The sequence below is a fragment of the Maylandia zebra genome, linkage group LG14, assembly GCF_041146795.1.
Source record: "Maylandia zebra isolate NMK-2024a linkage group LG14, Mzebra_GT3a, whole genome shotgun sequence".
Taxonomy (NCBI): domain Eukaryota; kingdom Metazoa; phylum Chordata; class Actinopteri; order Cichliformes; family Cichlidae; genus Maylandia; species Maylandia zebra.
Genome location: NC_135180.1, coordinates 4,349,828 through 4,372,494, shown reverse-complemented (window position 1 = coordinate 4,372,494; position 22,667 = coordinate 4,349,828). Strand labels below are relative to the sequence as shown.

The 22,667-nt window shown below is 39.8% G+C and overlaps 1 protein-coding gene across 5 annotated transcripts in view; it reads left to right on the top strand.

Moving 5' to 3' along the window:
* The window catches only part of LOC101472720 (kinase suppressor of Ras 1), a 55,416-nt gene that overhangs the window by 17,398 nt on the left and 15,351 nt on the right, over window positions 1-22,667 (top strand). For 3 of the 5 annotated variants that reach the window (XM_004572775.3, XM_076892130.1, XM_004572776.5), the window contains 2 exons: window positions 20,683-20,830; window positions 22,074-22,470. In XM_004572775.3, the coding sequence (XP_004572832.1) occupies window positions 20,683-20,830; window positions 22,074-22,470 (545 nt within the window). Of the gene's footprint in view, window positions 1-5,743; window positions 5,983-11,014; window positions 11,138-20,682; window positions 20,831-22,073; window positions 22,471-22,667 lie in introns of those variants that run through there. The other 2 variants (XM_004572778.4, XM_004572777.3) reach the window with 2 other exon arrangements.

Genomic DNA, 22,667 nt, shown 5'->3' with positions numbered 1-22,667 from the left:
GTCAAAACCGGTGCCATCATGGCACCGGATACCGGTACCCATCCCTAATGATGACTTGGTGGTGCACATGTGTGACTGCATGTATTTTGTAATTTAACATTATATAATTCACATATAAAAAGATGAATTGTAATTTTAAATGGTTTAAAAGCATATAGAATAGCATATGTTGGCAAGTATATTTCTCCTTTTTTTTTTATTTTTATCAAGAAGCAAAGTCAAAAAGGGAAAAACAAAAAGAAACAGGGCAGGGTTTGGTGGTTGAATCATCCGTCCCCACCAATGCCAAAACCAAATCTACACCCTTGGACTACACTACACACTAACTACACAAGATTTGCGCTAAACGTTGCAAATCTCAAACCACCGCCGTCACTCCAAAACTTCCCCCCTTCCTAAACATCTAAATGCCATGTTGCCATATCATTTTTTGATTGGTCGACATGGTACATTTTTCCACCAATAGGAAAGGGTGGAGTTTTTTTGGTTTTGTTTTTGCTTTCAAGCGTTTTCCTTATAAAACGCTGTTTTTACGGTTTCTTCCCGCAGTAAATATAAACAACGATAGTATTCAGGAAAAAACCAAACATTGCAAATATTTTTATCATAACTCTGGTTTTACGTGACCTATCAACACAATTTAAAAACTGGTATAAAGTCCACACTTTTTCCGTCAATTGTTCCGTCTGTCCTGCTCACATCTCCAATGGTTGTACACGTTGTCATTAACGTGGCTTCACTCCACATCAGCCACGCCGCTTTGCTAGCTAAAACACCGGTGTCGCACATAAGGACGCTGTCATAGCCTGTCAACCACATTGATTAGCTGCGTATATACGAATGTGAATCACATCATTGGCTGGACTATGGGATAAGGTGGCATCGTTCTAATCCCATATGGGAGCCGTCAGTCACGTACTGACTAACACTGCAAAACAGTAATAATTTTAATTGCAATTCAGGTTAGATTTTTTTTTTGTGCGCAATGCAGATTTTCTGTGCGCAGAGACTGTGCCAGCAGTACGCAATTGCGCATGTGCGCAGCTTAGAGGGAACATTGCATATGACCTTTGCGCATTTATAGTACCTTGCCACATTTGTTTATTTGTTTATTTATAAGGAACCCCATTAGCTTCCACAACAGTGGTTGCTAGTCTTCCTGGGGCCCAAACCATCAAATACCACCAAATAAAATGTTACACAATGAGTTGGATGCAAAAATGTCCACATAATTTGGCTCTTACATCCACAATAAGGTTTTACAATTCTGAAAATGTAAACATGTAAATATTAAAAATTATTAAAAAAAACACTCAAACAAAATACACAATTTCCATTACAAGTGACATTACCCTCTACAATTTTTACAAATAAATTAAAAACTGCCTAAATAGGCTTTTAGGTGATTTTTAAAATTATGAATAGAAGCCAATTCTCTAATTGCATAAGGCAACTTATTCCTCTGAAAAGATGCTCTAAATAGGATGGGCAATTAATTATATAGTTACAGAGTGCTCTAAAAACATTGAATATAAAGCATAAGTGGCAACGGGATGTTTTTTTTATCTCAAATTTGGGTATCTGATAGTTGGTTTGGATCAGTTCTGATCACATTCATTCCATAAATGAACAGCTTAGGCCACCTCCTACAAAGGGTCTCGGTGTGGTTGTTTTGGTCCACACCCGAGTGCGTCAAGGGGAAAAACGAAGCAGAGGTCGATTTAAACTAGGAATGGCTGGTGACTAATTTCCAAGTCGACTAAACTAGAGAAAAAAAATTAAGCTGAGTAGTCTCAAACTAAGAAACAGTCAGATATTAAGTTAAATTTAAACTATTTCATAGATAATGTCAAAAACCAAAAAAAGGCATTTTCTTCAATAATGAATCATGCCGGTTATGTGGGGCACCTCGGGTTGTGCATTATGAACGCAACAGGTTATACTCCAAACAGACAACAAAAAACTTGCCACTTAAACCGATGTTAATTATGATATGAAAGCATGTTACTTCAATAACTAATAACTAATATATTCTGACTAAAAAGTGTGGCGCATTGTACAGTGCATTAGAAATCATGCACGTTGTGTATGTTATTCGAAAATTCATGACAGCCACGTTAATAAAAGTTAAAATCTAAAATAACAATACATTATCCAGCTATATACAGTGGGGCAAAAAAGTATTTAGTCAGCCACCGATTGTGCAAGTTCCCCCACTTAAAATGATGACAGAGGTCAGTAATTTGCACCAGAGGTACACGTCAACTGTGAGAGACAGAATGTGAAAAAAAAAATCCATGAATCCACATGGTAGGATTTGTAAAGAATTTATTCGTAAATCAGGGTGGCAAATAAGTATTTGGTCAATAACAAAAATACAACTCAATACTTTGTAACATAACCTTTGTTGGCAATAACAGAGGTCAAACGTTTACTATAGGTCTTTACCAGGTTTGCACACACAGTAGCTGGTATTTTGGCCCATTCCTCCATGCAGATCTTCTCGAGAGCAGTGATGTTTTGGGGCTGTCGCCGAGCAACACGGACTTTCAACTCCCACCACAGATTTTCTATGGGGTTGAGGTCTGGAGACTGGCTAGGCCACTCCAGGACTTTCAAATGCTTCTTATGGAGCCACTCCTTTGTTGCCCTGGCGGTGTGTTTTGGATCATTGTCATGTTGGAAGACCCAGCCGCGTTTCATCTTCAAAGTTCTCACTGATGGAAGGAGGTTTTGGCTCAAAATCTCACGATACATGGCCCCATTCATTCTGTCCTTAACACGGATCAGTCGTCCTGTCCCCTTGGCAGAAAAACAGCCCCATAGCATGATGTTTCCACCCCCATGCTTCACAGTAGGTATGGTGTTCTTGGGATGCAACTCGGTATTCTTCGTCCTCCAGACACGACGAGTTGAGTTTATACCAAAAAGTTCTACTTTGGTTTCATCTGACCACATGACATTCTCCCAATCCTCTGCTGTATCATCCATGTGCTCTCTGGCAAACTTCAGACGGGCCTGGACATGCACTGGCTTCAGCAGCGGAACACGTCTGGCACTGCGGGATTTGATTCCCTGCCGTTGTAGTGTGTTACTGATGGTGACCTTTGTTACTTTGGTCCCAGCTCTCTGCAGGTCATTCACCAGGTCCCCCCGTGTGGTTCTGGGATCTTTGCTCACCGTTCTCATGATCATTTTGACCCCACGGGATGAGATCTTGCGTGGAGCCCCAGATCGTGGGAGATTATCAGTGGTCTTGTATGTCTTCCATTTTCTGATGATTGCTCCCACAGTTGATTTTTTCACACCAAGCTGCGTGCCTATTGTAGATTCACTCTTCCCAGTCTGGTGCAGGTCTACAATCCTGTTCCTGGTGTCCTTCGAGAGCTCTTTGTCTTGGCCATGGCAGAGTTTGGAGTCTGACTGTTTGAGGCTGTGGACAGGTGTCTTTTATACAGATGATGAGTTCAAACAGGTGCCATTCATACAGGTAATGAGTGGGGGACAGAAAAGCGTCTTACAGAAGACGTTACAGGTCTGTGAGAGCCGGAGATTTTCCATGTTTGAGGTGACCAAATACTTATTTGCCACCTTGATTTACGGATAAATTCTTTACAAATCCTACCATGTGAATTCATGGATTTTTTTTCACATTCTGTCTCTCACAGTTGAAGTGTACCTCTGGTGCAAATTACTGACCTCTGTCATCATTTTAAGTGGGGGAACTTGCACAATCGGTGGCTGACTAAATACTTTTTTGCCCCACTGTATATTTTTCTGCTTATCTGAAATTGAGTCACAAGTCAGCAGCCGAAGCATGTAATCTCTCAAGCGTGTCCAGAGTGTAGCCTGCACGTCTCCCGGTAGGATGTACCCTGGCTGGTACACCTGACTTTGGAGGTGACCACCTCAACTGGTTCCTTTGAATATGGAGTAGTGACTCTACTCTGAGTGCCTCCCAAATGGCTGAACTCCTCACCTTATTGCTAAGGAAAAGCCCATTCACCCTTCAGAGAAAGCTCATTTCTGTCCATGATCTTGTTCTAGGGTTAACTAAAAGATCAAATTCTAATTTTATTTGTCACATACACAGTACAACATGTAGTGAAATGCTTGTGTCCATGCTGTGGACAGGCTGCAGATGTAGCTGCGCCATTCCAGGCTTAGTTCAAGGCAACGTAGGATTTTGAAATTGATACCATAGGTGGTAAATGGACATATTCATATATAGCAAAGTGCTCTGTACAACATGCCCCATTCATTTACATCAATTCATACAAGCACTTATTTCTACCCTTCTATGTACTTCCTCTCATAGTCCAAAGACACAGTCAGGTCCATAAATATTTGTACAGAGACAACTTTTTTTTTCTAATTTTGGTTCTGTACATCACCACTGTCAATTTTAAATGAAACAACTCAGATGCAGTTGAAGTGCAGACTTTCAGCTTTAATCCAGTGGGTTTAACAAAAAGCTTGCATAAAAATGTGAGGAACTAAAGCATTTTTAACACAATCCCTTTCTTTCAGGGGCTCTAAAGTAATTGGACAAATTAAATAACTGAAAACAAAATGTTCATTTCTAATACTTGTTTGAAAACCCTTTGCTGGCAATGGCGCCTGAAGTCTTGATTTCATGGACATCACCAGATGTTGGGTTTCCTGTTTTTAATGTGCTGCCAGGCTTTTACTGCAGCGGCTTCAGTTGCTGTTTCTTTGTGGGCCTTTCTGTCCAAAGTTTAGTCTTCAATAAGTGAAATGAATGTCAGTGTTTTACAGATGATGTGGTTTTCTGGCAACACATATGTGTAACTGAGATGGAGATAGGTGTAAGGGCCCCAGTGCACTGATCTCTTCATACGCCAACAATGACATCGTCACTGCTCTGCATGCACCTTCGCTTAGGGTGCACAGAGTATTTCCATTGAACAATAAGTGTCACCACTCATAAAAAACCTCCAGATCAGCACTGGTATAGGATGAGAAAAAGTCAAAATGGAAGCAAAGAACTCGCAGAGTTTTGTCCAAAGGTCTTTCAACAAACTGTCATCTTGCTGCATCTCCCTTTGTATATTCTGTCAATCTCTGAGATTCTGATATGTCATTAAACATGCTATAAAAAAACAACTCATGCCCTCAACGATGTTGAATATGGAGCTACCAACCAAGAGGAAAATAGGAAGACCACAGAGAAGGTTCATGGATTTAGTGAAGGAGGCTATGCAAAGGGTTGATGTGACAGAGAAAGATGCTTGGGATAGGGTGAGATGGAGGCTAATGATACATTGCGGTGACTCCTAAAGGTAGCAAGATTTCCTAACATGATGTTATTCTATGTCAGAGATATGTGTGGGTTTTTCTTTGCTATTGGATATGCTACAAACACAAAAGTATTTCCTAACATTTCACATTTTTTTGCTATTTTAGTTTAGTCAGATGTATAACTGTCATTCACAGTTTAGCTTGACGTCATTATACTGAATATGTTTTATTTTTCTAATGTACTGTTCCAGGTGTCTAAACAGAATGGTAAGGTTTTATAGTTAGTAAGTATGTAGTACATTGGCTGGACAGAGTTTTGCAGTGTTTTCAAGAGCACCAGCCATACTGCTCTGTGTGATGAGCACACACTCAAACTAGAATGTGTTGAGTCAGCTGCTTTGTAAGCCTCTGTCCCTCCCCAGTGAGCTATTTATACACACCCAAACCAGCCACAGCCACATACCAACACACACACAGTGATTCAAGGATATACACATGTTGAAAGCACTTTGTAAACAAAAGTGCACACAAACAGTGAAGGTAGTGTTCAAACCTCAGGGTGACTCAGTTTTGTTTTTTCCCCCTGACATTGGCTTGAGGAGTAAGTGACAGGTGGACAAGGAAGCGCTAAGGAGCTAATAGCAGGAGGCGATCAGGCTGACAGTCAGCCCGCATGGAAGGCGCTGCATAGCAAACTGGAATCATATGTAGCACACTGAGGTAGGACAAGACGCCAGCGTATACAGGCGGTTTAACATTTCTTTAATGCATACTTTTGGATTAAGATCTTTCAGATTAAAAGCTCAGAGAGAGTACCATATTGTTTCACTGGAAAAGGTGATTTGATTTTTGGTATTTGGTGCATCCTCCACACAGAGAAAAAGGAGAAGGAGACTTTTTGTGGAAGTTGCGGAATAAGGAAGTGAAGGAAAGTATTCAAACGAAGGGGTTAGCAAAGAATAGTCAGGGAGTTAAAGAAAGTAGACAGGAGTGCTGGATTGCCAGGCATACAGCAAAGAGAGATGGCGAAGAGAAAGGCTTGTAGTGAATGTGAGACTGGATACTAAGGAATGAGAAGGGGACTTGTATCAATTGGCTAGGCAGAAAGATTGAGCTATTAAGGAAATGAAAATGGAAATGTGCTACAAATGAAAGAGTGGGAGTACCTCTATCGAAAAGATAGCAGTAATACTTTGAGGAACTGATGAATGTAGAAATGGAAAGACTGAGCAAAAATGAATGAAAGTTGATAGAAGCAAGACAGAATATATGTGTGTGAATGAGAAGGAGGGTGGAAAAGTGAACTTGCATGGAGTAGAGATAGTGAAGGTGAGAAATAAATGGATAAAAAATTAATCCATATTTTCTTACACATTTCTAAATAAGGGGGAGAGTTGCCCATCCCATATGTATATATACATACATACGTTTTCTTCCATTTCTTCCAGAAATGAAATGTCTTCACAGGAGGCTAAGGATTCCTTGGTACTTACAGGCCATACTGGTCACAGATGTTCTTGTATATTATGCCAGCCACTTGGCTACATGTATGCCCTGTGTTGGTATCACTCAGTATATCTACATCTATCACCATGGCCATCTATCACTGGTGAATTGATGTCTCGTTCACTCCTGGCAGACAGTTTGATGACATTCTTGTGGAAGAGTTGGTTGACGACTGCTTCATTCCGTAGTCGGCGTCTGTAGCCAGTCTTGTTGATAATCTCACTGAGGGGCTTCAGGCCTATTCAGAAGAGCAGTGGGGAGAGAGCATCTCCTTGGTAGATCCTGCCTTGACAGTGACTTCTGCCACTTGGCTTGAAGTTTGGCTCTAGTGTTGTTCGCCACATCCCCATTGGGTTCCTGATGACGGCTCTTATGGTCCTGTTGCTCTTGCATAGTTCTAGGCATTCCAGGATCCATATGTGGGCTTTCTTCTAGTCGATCCAGGCAGTGCACAGGTTGGTCAGTCTGGTCTTGTAGTCTCGGGCGACTGCTCTACCAGTTGGTGCTGTTTTGCTCCTGCCATTTGTTTTCTGTGCATATATATATATATATATATATATATATATGGTGATCGGGTACTTATTTTACCTGATCACGGGCAGGGCGTAGGTGTTGATAGCCCGGATCTTGTTCTTACCGTTCAGCTGACTCCTCAGGACTTGCCTGAACCTCTGCAGGTACTTGGTGGTTGCAGCTTTCCTAGCTGCCTCTTCATGGTTCCCATTCGCCTGCGGGATCCCCAGGTACTTGTAACTGTCTTCTATGTCTGCAATGTTGCCTTCTGGTAGCTCGATCCCCTCAGTTCTGACTACCTTCCCGCTCTTTGTTACCATCCGACTACACTTCTCCAGCCCGAATATATCCTGTATATCCTGGTAGTGTGGATCAGTGAATCGATGTCTCGTTCACTCTTGGCATACAGCTTGATGTCATCCATGTACAGGAGGTGGCTGACAACTGCTCCGTTCCGTAGTCGGTATCCGTAGCCAGTCTTGTTAATGATCTCACTGCCTATGCAGATCCCGCACTTGACTTGTGACTTGTGCTATGGGCTTGGAGTTGGCCTCTAGTGTTGTACGCCACATCCCCATTGAGTTCCTGATGAAGGCTCTTATGGTCCTGTTGATCTTGTAAAATTCTAGGCATTCCAGTATCCAGCTGTCCTCTGATCCTCTGCTCCAAAGGAGTGTAGTCTAACCACTACGCTATCCAGCTGCTACAGGTTTTTAATTATTATATTATATTATTTTATTTATTTCTATATTTTTTATTACCTTTTAGAAAGGGAGAGGTCCAAGGACAATAGACTTGTCATTTGCAGCGTGCTCTTTGATCTATATGTGAACAAACTGTTAATGAAAAGATTTATAACACACCCACCCATATTTGTGCGTGTTTGTCTCTGGGTTTGCATTTTGCATGTGCATTCCTGTCATTTATTACTGTGTAAGAGATAAGCACTGCCCCAAGGGGTATAGCTGGAATCAGGCATGTTCCTACAACACTTACAGGACTATGCCAATTTAGTAAAATGCATGAGGAGGCAGAACTTAGTAAGCTGACAACTTAAAGCTTTTCTGTTGTATTCAGTAATTGGAAAAAATAAGGCTCCTTTACCTGATGAACTATGGAAGTGAACCTCAGCTTTAATAATTCAGCACATAGCATTTTTTTATTTTATGGTGTACTTACATTCTCACTTTAAACTAAAACAGATCTGTTTTATTAATTGAATAACTGGAAAGGCTTTCAGTGCTGTAAGCATTTAACTACCTGTTGTGCTCTAATTTATATTTAATTATTGTACTTTTTATTCTTGTAAATTAAATTAAAGATTTTATCTGTTTTCAGGAACCTTCTACATCAAAGCAAAAGTAAATTATTATCACTTCAAATTACTTGAGCGTACAAGAAAACAGGTCTTATGAAGTGATGAATCAAGTTATTATCAATGTGTATAGAGAGGAGTGTCTACAGCCATAAGTAAAAACTGTCATGGTTTGAAACTGTATTCGTAATTGATGGAATTATGAAAACAGTAAACTTCTGTCAGATTTTGATCCACCATACCATACCATCTGGAAAGTGTTGGATTGGCAAAGGCCTCATTTTTCTGGCATGACAATGACCCCAAATAGTCTGCTGACACAATAAAAGTGTCATAATTATGCCGTTTCTCATGACCGTTGATCAACAACCACTGATCAAAGCCCACTGATCAATGGCCATGAGTACCATTCACAGAAAGTTGGGGAATGGCTGCAATCACAGCATTGTACGATGGCGAAAGTCGTACCCTTAGGCCCCCTCCTCGATTCAGAGATGGTCTTTCCCTTTGCCCTTCTTGATGTGATGTTCTTCTGCTTCCCTGGCCGCTGTGTCTGTGGGGATGGTGTTCACTCTGTGTTGTAGCGTCCTGATGACACCCAGTTTATGCTCCAGTGGATGATGAGAGTCAAACCTTAAATACTGATGTGTAAGTTTCTGGTACACATGAGGTTTTAGATGTCCCCATTACTAATGGAACTCTCACAGTCTAAGAAGGCTAACCTGCCGTTTTTCATATCCTCCCTGGTGAATTTGATGTCTCGGTCCACCAAGTTAATGTGATCCGTGAAATGTGGTACATCCTGAGATTTGATTTTCACCCAGGTGTCCATTATATGTATGGATTATCTGGATTATCTATAGTAATTATATATTACTTGTTTTCCATTTGTATTGTATTGTATTGTATTGTATGTTGACTTATCGCCCACACTAATGACAAACAGGATTTGCTTGTCATCAGGTGTTGGCAATGTAACTTAAATGTATATCAGAATATTTCAAGAACATTTGCGATAATATTATATATTTGTGAATATATATATATAGAAAAATAAATGCTGAATTATATTGATGCTTACTGCTTGAAAGCAACAGCATTTATAAGTAATTGAAGGGCATATTCCACCTTTCTTTTCCAGTGATTGCCATTGATAACACTTTTCCTAATTTGGAGTATGAATATATAGAAACAAGGTCCCAGCAGCATTATAGTGCAATAATAGTGAGACACCATTATATCCAGTGACACAGAATAAATCAATAACTAATACTATGTGACGTAATATTGTCACACAATAAAACTGAAAAATGTTTTCTAACTTTCGTAGTGTGTCTTGTGTCAAACTTTTTGACTAGCTGCTTAAAGTCCTGTATTTCCATCATGTAACCACTATTTGTTCTTCCTGTCATATCGAGTGCAGTCAGTGAGTGGGCCAATGGTGGAGCCATTTGTTCATGCTTGGGTCACAATAGCAGCTGCAAGCATCTTCTCCTATCTAGCCCATATGTATGCGATAATATTTTATCTTCTACTGGCAAAACAAGTTTGTTGTTTCCACCTTCAGCGGGAGCAGTTGTCTTGCAAAGTACTGTACTTTGTAGGAGGTTGTTGAAGTAGTAATCAGCGTCACACTTGCAACTCTCTTATACATGTCCAAGCTTGTCTCATTGTTGCACAGAGCAGGGAATGTAAATGCATGGCGTTTCTATGCCAGCCTATATCATGATATCACATTTTTATACCATAAAAATTGTATTATAGCTGATGATATGATGTGGCACACTCGTAACTCCTATTACCTTCCTTCAAATGTGTGTAAATTAAGTTTAAGTAACATTTTCAGTGCAGGTGTTTTGCATGTAACTGCATTTAGCAGGAGTTAGTTAGCCAGAGTTAGCATTACCATACAGCGCTAATGCACATCTTATTCATTTGGAGGATTTCTTCTGAGGCAGGGTGGGGTTTAGCACTGATTAGACACATACACTCAAAAAGAGTAGCTTTCGGAAATGTAACTATAACAAATACTTTAAAGCTTATCAAATAGATAACCATTTGAATGGAGTGTTACCAGAAAAAAGGTTCTTAAAATCAGGGCTCTGCTTTGAATGTAAGTCTAGCGTGCATTTCAGTGTAGATTAAATAATATAACAAAAATAACTATAAGAATGATAATAATGATAAAGCACTTGCTGTCAGTTATTACAGTATTACAAATGTTAATCTAAGGGTAGCGCATAAAAGTAAAAATGAAAATGAAACCGTATGCATGGGGAGTGAATGATCATTTATGTACTGTGTTTGCAAGTCAGGAGACGTGTGAAAAACCTTGTTGAGCGAGAGTGAGAAAGAAAGAGGGGGAGGGTAGTGCTAGAAGGAGGGAGGAGAAAAAGAGGGAGTGTGATAACAGCTGTGGGAAGATTTGTTGGCTCTCTGTGTGTTTCCCAGCAGCCTGTTGCGCTTACGGATTATTCTGGTACAGTGCCTGGATTATGAGAGCAGGGGCTCAAATGTTTAAAAGATACTGTCAACCTCATGGTAATGTACTTAATCAAAGCTCTGCTGTTTCTGTCTGCTGGTTTTCAGCGTATGTATTGTGATACAGATCTTAGGAAAAGTGTTTCCTTCATTTCCTTATTGTTGCTGTTTCAGATAGTCACATTGCGTGTTCTCAGTTTTAATGTGCGTGTGTACTCTGGACAGTTGTGTGTGTGTGTGTGTGTGTGTCGTTATTGGCAGTGGTGGGTATCAATACAGATTTGTGTTTGCCTTTGACATACTATGAATACCCACATGCCTGTCAGTACCGACTCTGTCATTCAGTCTTGGTGTTCTGGCTTTTCTTCAGAAATGTACTTCTGTGTGACTAAGTATGTCCGAAAAGGCAGTAAGCAGTAATTAGTGTCATTTGGATATCAAAGGTTAAAGGAAAAGTTTTAACTGCAGTGTCTCTCTGTTAGTGTTTCTACCTCTTTCTTTTTTTTTCTTTTTTCTGTTTTGGAGGGTGGGTTTCATCACCTAAACATAGTCAGCTTAGGCATGCCCAGGCAGTACCCAGGTATCGGTATGCATCAGTTTTGCGAAGTGTGAAATGTTGTCTTGTCTCGCCAGTCTTTTTAACTTTTTCCATATTTTTGGATGAGACGTGTAGAACACAAATAACGTTTAATATATAGGTTGTTCTTTCACTGCATACTTATTTTGACCATTACAGTAATACTTTGAAGGCCAGTGGCTGTGTTGGGATAATTTCAGGGAGGTGTAATGTGTTGTTTATTAAAAGAGGAACTTGCAACAGTTTTATACAATAAAGTCTTTGCTGGTGATGGGACATGCATCTTGTTGACCACAAACAGCCTCAAGGTTTTGGCTAGTATCTCTATATCATGACTAGACTGGTTTTCCTACTACTTATTTGGAAGGATATTCTCTGTTAGGGCGAGCAAGTTCTCCAAGTTCAACTTGCACTGCTTCTCTAACCAAAGGGGTTCCACAAGGTTCAATTCTGGGTCCTTTGTAATTTTCCTTTTACACCCTTCCTTTAGTCAGCATCATTCAATCTTTGAAGTCTCACCAGCTGGATAGACCAGAGTAGCTGAATGTTTGCCTTGTTTGAAACTCTAACAAGACTGACGCTATTATTATAACTCCTCGTGATATGTATTCAAGAATTAGAAATGATTGCTTCCTTTTGCTTATTTGTGAAGACCAGTGTTCATAATCTGGTGTAACATTTGATTTCTCTCTGGACTTTGAATCACATGTAAAATCAATCTCAGTGAAGGGAAATTCACTGGTCCAGGCCTCTTAAGATCAAATTGGACTGTAAGTGGCTCGTGATGCAAAATGACATCATCACATCAGGATTATTTATTCCGACTTCTTGTGAAATAGACTACTGCTCGCTGTCTTCGCTGACAAGCTTAATATCTATTAGTTCCCCCTGTACAAGGCTGAAGTCTAGGGATGTTAGAGCCTCTCAGTCTGTGGTGCCAAGGCTCTGGAACAGTGTAATACTGCACCAACTAACTGCACTAACATCAGGTTTTTTACACCAAAACATCAAAGTAAAACTCTGTTCGTTTTTAGCAGCAGCATCATTGTTTAAATGTTTTCTGATTAGCCTCTGGGAGTTCTGGTTAAGGTTTGGAAAAGATGGTAATATTGCAGAAATGCAGTACAATGGCTTAAGCAACATGCTTTACATAAACAACAGATGTGAGTATGGCGCTTCATCCTTTCTAAATGACACATCTATTCTGAACCTAAGTTTTGGTGATAACATTGAATACTGAGCTTTAAAAAGTTTTGTCAGAGTTCAGATTGGAAGTATGGGCTAAGTCAGACATTCCTGTTGGGTGTTGGACTGGGGTTGCCCTTTCACCAATTCTCTTCATAATAGAATATCTAGGTACAGCCCCGTTTTTAGAAAGTGTGAGGTTTGGTAGTCTTAGTATCTTGTCCTAAGACTGTCTGCTTCATCAAGCCAATGAACTCCAAGTCAAACTGGACTTGTTTGCAATCATGTGAAGCAGCTTGGATGAGAATAAACACCACCAAGTCTAAGGCCATAGTTCCCAGCTGCAAAAGGGTGGAGTGCACATTCTGGTTTGTGAAGGGGTGCTACCTTAAGTGGAGGAGTTTTCATGAGTAAGGGGAGAGTGGAGTTTAAGATTGACAAACAGAATGCTGTAACATCACCAGTGATGGACCTGTGTGGTGCATTTTATATTTTGTGAAATTGATGCTGTCAATTGACTGGTCAATCTATGTTTAGACTCTTGTTTAGAAACTGGCTGAAGCTTGGTCATTCAGGAGGGAGTCAGAATAGAGCACTTCTCCACACTAAACGCAGACAGTTGAGGTGGTTTGGGCATCTGGCCAGAATGATTTCTGGCAGTGAGTCATTTTGTCCAACTGGAAGGAGGCTTGGGAGTAGACTCAAGATGAGCTGGAGAGATTATATCTCTTGGCTGGCTTAGTGTGCCTCCAAGCGCATTGAGGCGACGGTTGTTGTGATTTGGTGCTATATAAATGAAGTAGAATTTAATTGAATTGAATTGAATCAAAAGAGCTGTAAGAGCTGTCCAGGTGTTTAGACTGCTGACCCTGCAATGTGGATTTAAAAAGAAACAGAATGATTAATGGTTATATTTTAAGTTGGGTGCTTCTTTCTTCCATACTTGCTATGGACTCACGGTGTGTTCCTGAATAAGTTGAAAGTTGGAATTTCCAAGTTTTCGACTCAATTTTCCTACTCAGAATGTCAGAACAACCCCAGCCAACCCAGAGTTAAATGAAACAAAAAAGCATTATACTATATTGTTAGTGATATTTGAATGACTCTACCTTCCTAAGAACCAACCTGTTTTTCCGTGCTTTTTCGGGAACACGCTAACTCAGGAGTGACATCACTCCTAAGTTTCAATATCCAAGTTATCTGGAACATGGCGTCACACCTGTCCTCCTCTCCAGTGTATCTACTCCCCAGGTATTCCAGCTGTTTGGAATAATCTTGTAGAGTACCCAGATGTGGACTCTTGTGCTGCTATGGCGTTATTTTTGTGCCACTATTCTGAGTGCACGTAAAAGAAAGTTTGCAGGTGTAAGTGTTGCATTTTAAGGAGAAATTTATTTTGAGCGAAGAAAAGCTGAATTTGAGTGAACAAAATTCATTGCTGCGTGCAAAAAATGTATTTCAGTGTTTGCTATTATCCACACACACACACACAATAGCAGCCCCTCTCGCTCAGTTTTTGTATTTGCGCTCGCTCACAATGTGTTGCTCGCGCTCTCAACATTTCTGCCCGTGCACGCTCAACTCTTTCTCTGCACTGTTATAGTTGTGCCACAAAACCAGCCAATCACAGACTTGGATGCAAAAAAATCTGATTGGCTGTTCTGGTCTCCAATTAGCTCGAAATGAAGAAATGCAATATCCCAGAATCCATTTCGTCCAAAACTCAAACGAGGCAGTGGCGGAGGAACACAGAGTGGCGGAGTTTGAAACATTACTCTGTCTGGGTCACAAAATAAACTTTTAAGATATTTTCATGCGAGAATGGTGCTGTGTAAACTTCTAATACCTGCTCGATTCATCAAGACATCACATATTTGCATAAGTGCTCTAACGTTTTCGGATATGCCTGTTTCAGACACATGCCATGAATTTGGAAACCTGACTCAACCTGTGCAACTGAAAACACATAGATATTGTGTGTACAGTATGTGTCTATTTGTGCTTCACAAAGATTGTTAGAGTTATTGTGTTTAAACCATACAGTGTGCACAAGTGTGTATGTATTTTATTCAAAGCTAGGAGCAACAAAAGAGTGGAAAAGTAAGTATTACTAAAAGAAACAGGTGGTTTATAAAAAGAGAATCACAGTTTCTCAGAAGTGGAGATGAGCAGAAATTCAGTAGTCTGCAAAACAATGTGCAAATTGTGCAACACTTTCAGGATTTTTTTTTAATATACATATACAGTTATATACAGCCAGCAATCAGTAAGCTGACTGTCTAAATGAATGCAAGAAAATTGTTATTCACACACACATACATACATACATACATACATACATACATACATACACACATATATATATATATATATATATATATATATATATATATATATATATATATATATAAAATTATTGCAATTTTTCTTGCATTCATTTAGACAGTCAGCTTACTGATTGCGGTCGTGGTTTTAGGCATTAGGGTTGGGTTAGGTGTTAGGATTAAGCGTTAAGGGTTAGCATCTTGTATGAGACTCCAAATGTGTCACGTAGACACAGCAGCTTTGCTTGGCAAGTGTACTGATGTAAAATTATCCCTTTTTCATCACTTTTAATTGTTTAATTATTTTGCTATATTAATTATTATGTATGGGTTTTTTTACGTTGCTGCTTGAATTTTTAATCCCCCATAGTATGCTTAAAACTGTACCTCACTCCCCCAGGACAACACCTCTCTAAAATGAAAAATATGTACATATTTAATATTTTCCTAGTTAAAACGAGAGCACCATCTGGAAAATCCAGAACAGTTATTTACTGATATTTTGTTTTATCAGTAAAATAAAAAATATATAGCTTGTTATATTTGTTAAATTCAACATGAAAGTAGAATGACAATATAATATAATTTTCTTAATTTTTGTGACTAAGGATTTTATATTAAAATATGTTCTACGTGTTTTCTTCTGGATTTTTGTGACCTATAACTATGCATTAATAGTTGTCTTTTGAAATGTGAAGGTTTTTATTAGAGTTTGCTCAAATATGGGATTTTACAGGACAACTTTTGATTAATTTTGATGGATGGTAATGTGCAAATATTGCCTCAAATTTCAGTCTGCAATAAAAAAATGTAAGTGGTGGTGAAAGGCTGAATTCACCTTTTCACATAAATATATATATCTTCACACCACACGTTTGACACCCCTGCTCTAGAAGGTCAACTATTTCTAGATTTCTAGATGTGAAATAAGTTTTGTCTCCTTTTGGACCATGATGAGAACAAAGTAGACTACATCACAACTGGCTGAAAGATCCCTTCCTACCACTTTTCATTTTGAAGTTTACTTTTGGTGGCCTTTGTGATATGTGTGATTTAAAAAAAACCATTCTGTTTGACTGTAATGAACATCCCTGTGATATCACATTGCCTCCTCATATCTTAATTTCATCCTCTAATGTGCAGGCTCATTGTTATCTCAAAGGAAATGCCTCTGCCTCTCCCTAAATTTGTTTTTCACTCTGTATTCCGGGGAATGTCTGATAATATTGTAGCTACAGTGCCCTTTGTAATGTGTGGGACAAAGACATAATTTTTGCCTTCGTACTTCACCACAGTAGACTGTAAATTGAAAACAATCAACATGATTAAACTGCAGGCTTAGTTTGAGGGATTTTACTAAAATTTTGCATGAACTGTTATAAAATTACAGACATTTTTTTATATATAGCCCTATTTTCAGAGGTTCAGTCCGATAAATGGCCTCATTTTTTCATTCACTGTGAGAGTGGCTGTTGCAGTGCCTCCCATAGTTTTTTCAGTTTAGTTTAGTTTTTCTATATATTTTATTTATAGTTGTATCTAATCTAGTCTTTTTTTCCTCCAAGTTTTCAGTTTTTATAAACCATGGACCTTAGTCTTTTCTTCCTTGTTTTTATGGTCTCGCAGTCTTTCTTACATTTTTCATGGGGGGGGGGTCACGCTGAGCGGAGTGGCTCTGTGTGTTTACATACACATTTTAGTGATCTCCAAAACACCGCTGTTGACTAAAGCCAGCTTGGTCATACCGCAAGAACATCAGAGGAGACGTCGCAGGTGCCGGGCTGGAGAGAGGCTGAAAGTGAGGTGAAGAAAATATAAATCGTCCGTTCCATCGGTCACTATGGGAAAAGTGAGGTCTCTGGCTAATAAGATGGTAGGCTGTTAAGACATCAAAGGGAGTATTGGGAGTGCAGTATATTATGCTTCACAGAGACATGGCTGCACCTGGACCATAGTGCTTTTTCACTTTTCACGCGACAGAGACGCCAAGCTGAATAGTAAGAAGAAAGGTGGAGGGATTGCAGGGTTAGTTGATGAAAGATCCAGGACATGTTACTGTGAAGGAATGTCTCTGCTCGCTAGACATTGAACTTTTAACTGAGAGTATTTGCCCATATTCTTTACCACTGTAACTGTCTTTGACTACATCAGCAGGGGCAGCAGCATGTGACATTATGCAAGTGACTGTCGCTGACCTACGGTGCAAACATCCAGAGGCTTTCATCACCATTAGTGGTGATTTTACCCGTATCAGTCTGGACTGCACTCTACCTGTTGGCAGAGACAATAAAACTCTGGACCTTCTGTATGCAAACATGCAGGATGGATAAAAAGCCGCTGCAAGTTCAGAAGGACATACCATGGTGGGACTGATCAGGTTTAAAGATATATACCGAGAGAAGCTGGAGACCAAACTCCAGCTGAATAACATCAAAGCGGTGTGGAGATTGATGCATCTTATCACTAGACTCAATCAAAGACATACAACAGCAGGGGAGTAGCCTGGTTAGAGCCAATGAGCTGAATCTGTTTTTCAACAAGTTCAGTACTGGAGTCCCTCTTGCCCGTCCTCACACAGCACCAATCTCAACACTTCCTCAGCAATCAAAAACCCCTTGTCCAGTTGACTCGCCAAGGATTGACACGACTAGACTCGGATCCATTACAAACTAATAGTTCTTTGTTTGCATGCTTGTCGCAATGTGATCACCGACAGTCACTTGTATAATGTCACATGCTCTTGCCCCACCCTTTTTTCTATGGTCTCACAGTCTTTCTTACGTTTTTCATGGTGGGGGGGGGTCACGCTGAGGAGAGTGGCTCTGTGTGTTTAGAGACGTCACGGGTGCTGGGCTGGAGCGAGAGTGAAAGTGAGGTAAAGAAAATGTAAATCGTCCGTTCCATCTGTCTGACATCCCGCAGGATCTCTTCAACCTGAGTCTGCTGCACGAAAAAGTACCAGTGCTATGAAAGACATCATGTTTAGTACCAGTATTAAATTAAGCCAGTCCTTCTGATCTTGATAACTTCAAACCAGTTGCCTTGATGTCATGTCATGAAGGTTCTAAAGAGACTGGTTCTTGCCCGTCTTAGCTTGCAGGTGAACCTGTTCAGTTTTCTTTCCAGTGGATGATGCTGTTACCTACCTGTTGCAGTGTGCTCACTGTCACCTAGATGGTACTGGTGGCATTGTGAGAGTCATGTTTTTTGATTTATAATACCCTCGCTTCATTCTGCCGAATGAGAAGGGGTGGGGGGCACGCTGTCTGATGTGGTGGTCAGTAATACTGTGGCACAATAGGGGACTCCATTCCTGGTTTACCTTGTACTCCTCAGATTTCCAGTACAACAGTGAAACATGCCATCTGCAGAAGTTCTCTGATGGCGCTGCAGCGGTTGGGTGTCTTAAGGCTGACAGGAGTTGGAGTACAGGGAACTGTGGAGTGATCCAGAAGAAATCTTTTTTTTTTTTATCACTGTTGTATATAATTATAAATTCCTGCGCTCAAAAATAAATTTTTTGGTTTTTCCGTTTGTCCGCCCAGATTTAGCCAGATGCTTGACGTCAGAACTGAAGAAGCCTCTTCACATGTCATCCAATTAGCTTTTTCAGTTTAGTTCAGGCTGCATCTGTCGTCCGTCTGTCTATCCATCCAGATTTAGCCAAATTCTGCAAAAGTGGACAGATAGCACTGTTTAGTGTAAAAGGATAATGGCTGAAAGCATACCGCAAAGCTAACCTAAGAGTTTAACAACGTAATGAAATGAGGTCTTTATCTGTGTAAGTCATCAGGTTATACAGTCTGGTCAAAAGTTTAAGACCACTTGAAAAATAGGAAGAAAAAAAAAATCATATTTTGCATGGTTGGATCTTTATTCTTAATTATTCAGCAGTGATAGCAGTGATAAACTTTTGATCGGGACTGTAGTAGTCTAAGATGCTTGGAAAGAAGCTGAATGAAGTTCTTTATATTTCACCTGTCATCCAAGAGGCTTCTTCATTTCGGAACTGAAGAAGCCTCTTAGAAGCCTCCAGTTGCTTTCTTCCTTAGAAGTGAATTATTGTTCAAATACCAAGTCAGTTGCCTGATCTCAACTAAATGGAACATGCTTTTTCATCATTAAATATAAAACTGAATACAGAAAAGGCCAGAAATGAGCAGTAGCTGAAGGTACTGTGATCGCCACAGTGACTCTAAAGTAGAATCACTGTGGTGAGGAAGAAAATGTTTGCAGTCATGCAGACAGATGCTTGCAAAGAGCTGAAGTTGTGTTAGCAGCAAAATGGCATTGTTCCTGTCTTGTGTCCTTTTTTGCAATAAAAATAAAAGTAATGTTCATATCCACACTTTAGATTGCACCACTATTTGCCTCTTTCCGCATACAAACTGAAATTAGCTGATTGTAGCATACGTACAAGTGAAACCAATAAGCAGAATCGATAGGCAAGCAGACTAACAATTCCAAGGAATTGAACTACTGGGAACTGGTTCTCTACAAGAACTGGTTCTCTACAAGAACTGGTTCTCAATTTCCATGCGTACGCTAAGCCCCTCCTGAATGATCAAGCCCCTCAGCCGATGTAGCCACGCTTTGGGAGAAGCACATTCATTTATTCATTGTTCATTTTGATTGTAGGAACATGGATCACCCAGTTAGTTGACAGCTTTGCTTTCATGCTCAGCTCCCTCTTTACCACAGCAGACCAGTGCAACATCTGCAGTACTGCAGATGCTGTGCCAGTCTGTCTGTCAGTCTTCTGCGCCACTCTCCCCTCACTTGTGAACTAGACCCTGAGATACTCGAACTCCTTCCCTCAGGCCAACAATTCATCTCTGGCCCAGAGAGAGCATTCCACCATTTCCTTGCTGAGAATCTACACCTTAGATTTGGAGGTGTAGATTCTCATCCCAGCCACTTCAGCTGCAAACCACCCTAGTGCAAGCTGGGGGTCACTCATTGGTGAGGCCAACAACATCTGTGAAGACCAGGAACATGATCCTGAGGCTACCAAATCAGAAACCCTAGGCTACTGGGCTTTCTCATAGACCTTGGCCCACAAATTCTTTTCATAAAAGTTATGGATAGCATTTAGCATTTAGAAAGGGCAGTTTTGACAGAGTCCAGGTCTCACTGGAATGAGTCCGACTTACTGCAGTGACTAAATGGCCCATAATAACACGTTAGTCACCTGGTACTCCTGAACCGCTGCCCACAGGATGATCAGAGGGATGAATGTCTCTAAGTCCTCAAAATACAAGTTAATTGAATTTTAAAAATATATATTTCTTGTTTAGCTGCTTTTGGTTTTCTTGTTTTTTGGTTATCATTTTTTCTTTGTTTCTCTCGTTTTCTAGTTTACACATTTTTGCTGGTTGCAGTATTGCTTATATTTTGGTATACTTGGATTTTAAGTCAACGGGAATACACTTTGGGTAAAATCTGGCATATAAATAAAAGCGAGTGAACAGTAGATAACTTAAGCTGTCGGTGATATATGTCATCCTTGTGTCATGCAGGCTGCAGCAGGGAAGCTCTCGGTGGACAGCTTGCTGCAGATGTCCAGCTCTGAGCTGCAGGACATGATGAGACGCCTAAGCTCCAACTCAGAGGATCGCTCTCGCCTCACTACTGCTCTCTCCTGTCTAAAGAGTGTTAATGAAACAGGTGACCAAAGAACCTCCCCTTCTATGTTTTGTTTTTCATGAGTCATTTGTAGAATAATTCATCAGAGGATATTTCGGGAGGGGTATATACAAGAATTTTTTAATAGCAGTGCTACAATTCATACTTTAATCATCTGAGGTGGCTACTACATTGTTTTAGATGCTGAAAAAACAACCCCACTTATTAAATTCCACTGAAGAAAATTAATATATTTCCATGAATTTTGTCAGTGGCCTGGTAGATGTAATCTAGCATATGTTGACTTTTTTCATGAATGGTTAGATTGTGCGCAGCTATGAATTGTGGGGTAATATTGTGAAGGATGCCGTCACATAAAGGACAGCTGACGTGTCCTCTTTTAAGGAGGTAATGAAGCATTGAAGTTCTTTTCCTAAGCATTTGGAGCCTTTGAACAGCTTATGTTATGGTTGCTGCATAGAGACTTCAGGATCACTTCACTCTGCTTAGAGCCTTCTTTAGCAAAATTAAGTATTTGAATGTACCCATTGTCTCTAGTTTTGTTTGGATTTCTTTTTGTCATTTGTGTTCTACAAATTGTTTTATTACTAAAATGCAGCACTGTTCAAAAGTAAGGAGTCTCTCCTCTAATCTTCATATTTTTGCAAGGAAATTGGGAAACAATTTATTGAAATGTGTGCATACATGGTATATAAGACTCTTAGGGACTTGCTGGTGCAAAAATACTATTTTATATGTGTCAAATTTTTTGTAACTGGATTTTTTCATAGATTAAGCTCAAAGAAAATGGAACAAATTATGTGTTTTTGTGACATGCTAAAGATGTGTGAATGAAAGATTACATTATATTACATTAAAATTAAAAAGATTCAAATTTTAAAAAAGTTTTTTGCTAGGTTGCCTGTTATGTTTGGACAAAAAACTGTTTTATCCATTCAGTAATTCACAGGCCAGTCTCAGGTTGCTGAACAAACAAAACAAATGCTTCTTGGAAAATGGTCAGGTACAGGGAGTGAACTGACAATGAGTGAAGAAACAGCCACTGTCAAAAGAAAAACTTTAGACAGAAATCTGAAAGGACTATTGCTGATGACCACTTTAAAAAAATACAGAAAAAATTGTTATTCCTTGGAAGCAAAATATAAAGAAATGAGGATTGGCACTAAATAATACAGTATAATTTTCAGCTCCTACAGAGGTGTTAAAAGTTTGATCAGACTGATTGTATTTCACAAGTAATGATCCAAACTGTCTTTAATTCTAGGAGGTGATCTGAGGCATAACTCAGGCTCCTGCAGTTCTGAGTCACAACAGGACAGCAGTCCCTTTTCTCCTATTAGACCCTCTTTAAGCTCTGGTAGCCCTTTTACCTCATTAAAACCCAACAGCAATCATGGCCGCTCCATCTCTATATCAGTGGTACCCTGTTCAGATGACCAAGGACCAACTGTACCAGCTGAGAACATGAGTGATCCATTCTCTTTGGAATCAAGCACCCCTTCGCTAACACAGGTCTCAAAGACCCACACGTTCAAGTCCTCCCACACACCACCACCACCCTCTCGCAAACTGTTGCAACTGCTTCCCAATATTGCACTGACGAAAAACAAGAGTCATGACTCACAGCCGACCAACCGCAACGAGGATCCTGGGACACGCAAGTAGGTTTTAGAAGGAATTCTGCAGTCATACATTTTCAGCTCTACTTTGACAGGAAGATTTCTATGTACTTTCCTGAATCAATTTCTTATCTCCACAATTGTGAAAACTAATTTAAAAAATCATTTTGTCTATCCTTATAGTGTAATTCATGAATCACATTTATAGTGTAAGGAGGTTTCACCGTAGAATTTACAAA